At 65.9% G+C, this 1,748-nt stretch overlaps 1 protein-coding gene across 1 annotated transcript in view; it reads right to left on the reverse strand.

Annotated features, from left to right (window-relative positions):
- Positions 1-1,748, reverse strand: part of BRF1 (BRF1 general transcription factor IIIB subunit) — a gene marked incomplete at its 5' end in the record, with an annotated part of 36,297 nt that overhangs the window by 7,838 nt on the left and 26,711 nt on the right. Inside the window, 1 exon segment of the mRNA XM_027776415.1 lies at positions 1,601-1,748. Coding sequence (XP_027632216.1) covers positions 1,601-1,748 — 148 coding nt within the window.

The raw sequence follows: 1,748 nt of genomic DNA on the forward strand, positions 1-1,748 counted from the left end.
ACGGTGTGAAGCGACATGTGGGGCCCAGCCAGTGGCTTGGTGGGTAAGGCAGTGGGATCCCATGTGTCTGGCTGCAGGGTTCAAGTCCCGGACCTGGCAGCTTGAAAAACACGTAGTACATGTCCAAAATCCTGACAGGAGGAAGAAGTAAGGGAGAGGGGACTGCAGTGTGACCAGGCCCCATGGGGTGCTTTCTCCCTCCGCCCCTCTGGCAAGCACATGTGTCCTGTGGCAAAGTGTGCTTTTTAAAAATTTTTTAAATAAAAAGGGCTGAGTGTGACCCTCCTGCCTGTCTCCCAGCTGGGGCCACAAGTAAAAGTCACTGACTACGCCCAAGTCTTGTCCAGACAGGGCCGCTCACACGGCTGCCCATGCCGCCCAGAGCGTGTGCCCTCCTGCTCTGCCTGAGACCCAGACTGCGGCTGCGCTGCCTTAGGGTGGGGCCAGGAGCCGAACCCAGGCCTCCTGTGTGCTCCCAGCCTGTGGGCGCTGGTCTTAGCCGTGCCGTGCCCCAGGGGAAGGAAGCAGGGAGAGCCCAGTGCCTGCCTTTCCCAGAGGGGTGCCGCATCAGGTCGGGGCACCAGCGCTCCAGGCAGGGGCCCCAGCGGGCTGCGCTCCCAACATCTGGAGGGGGGTGCACACAGAGCAAGGCAGGAGGCTCGGGCCAGGAACAAGGTGACACAGGAGCCTCCAGGAGCCTCCACGGCCAGGCTGGGGGCCCCCGACCTTGCAGCGTGCTCCGACCCTAGTGTGGTCAAGAGGCTGTCTGTGCTATCTCCCAACCAAGATGGCCCTTCCTCTCGCCCCCACGCCACTCGACAGTCCGGCCGAGTCCTCTCAGCTCAGCCCCGTGCACCGCAGCTGAGTCCTGACGGTATTCTTGGCAGTCAGGCACGGTCTGCCTACCCAGGACAGCCTCTACCCGCCCTGGGTGCCCCGCACCCGGCTGCCTTGGAACATTTGCACAGGGCCTCTGCAGAGCCCTGGCCACCTGTACACCTGGCCCAGAGATCGCCAACTGAGCACTGCCCCGTTAGGGACATCTGGACCTGGAGAGGAGGCAGGGCCTGAGGTGACGGTGTGGCCAGAAGCTGGCCCTTGGCACCGGGGCACCCGCACTGCACAGAACAGGGCCAGAGCTAGCTGCCCTTTGCCCAGGGCCTCGCCCAGCCTTTCCCGGAGGCTGACCTCAGTGAGCTCTTAGAGTGGGCGAGGGACGGCGGGGACGGCCGCTGTGGCCTGTGCGCCGTGGGGTGGAGGCAGACGGCCTACTCGACTGTCCCCTGCTGACACCAGCCCCCGCACTGCCTGGGTGCCAGCAGGTCTCCCAACAGTGGTTGCTGCCCTCCTGACAGGGAGTCTGGCCACTGCTGTGCTTGGGCCCCAGCCACACGGCAGGCATGGCTGCCAGGCCAGCAGAGGGCTCGGCACACGTGTGCTCCCAACCTCAGGACCCTCACAGGGGCATGTGCAGGACAGGCCACTCCCAGGCTCCCCTCCTGGAACGCCATGTCCCCCAGGCTGAGGATGGGGTCCCAGGGAGGGGTGGGTCCCGACAGGAATCCTCTCCCCTGGGGCTCAGCCTGTCCCAGCCACTCACTGGGGTCGCGGCCCTGGGAGGCGATGCACTCGCGGATGGAGTCCGAGATGCCCAGGCTGGCTGCCGTGGGCAGGGGGCCGAGCAGGGACTCCAGGGCCGGGGGCCGGCAGGTCTCGTCAGGGACGCCAGTGGCTTCCGAGTCGCCCAC

The sequence above is a fragment of the Tupaia chinensis genome, unplaced genomic scaffold, assembly GCF_000334495.1.
Source record: "Tupaia chinensis unplaced genomic scaffold, TupChi_1.0 Scaffold000671_2, whole genome shotgun sequence".
Lineage (NCBI taxonomy): Eukaryota > Metazoa > Chordata > Mammalia > Scandentia > Tupaiidae > Tupaia > Tupaia belangeri.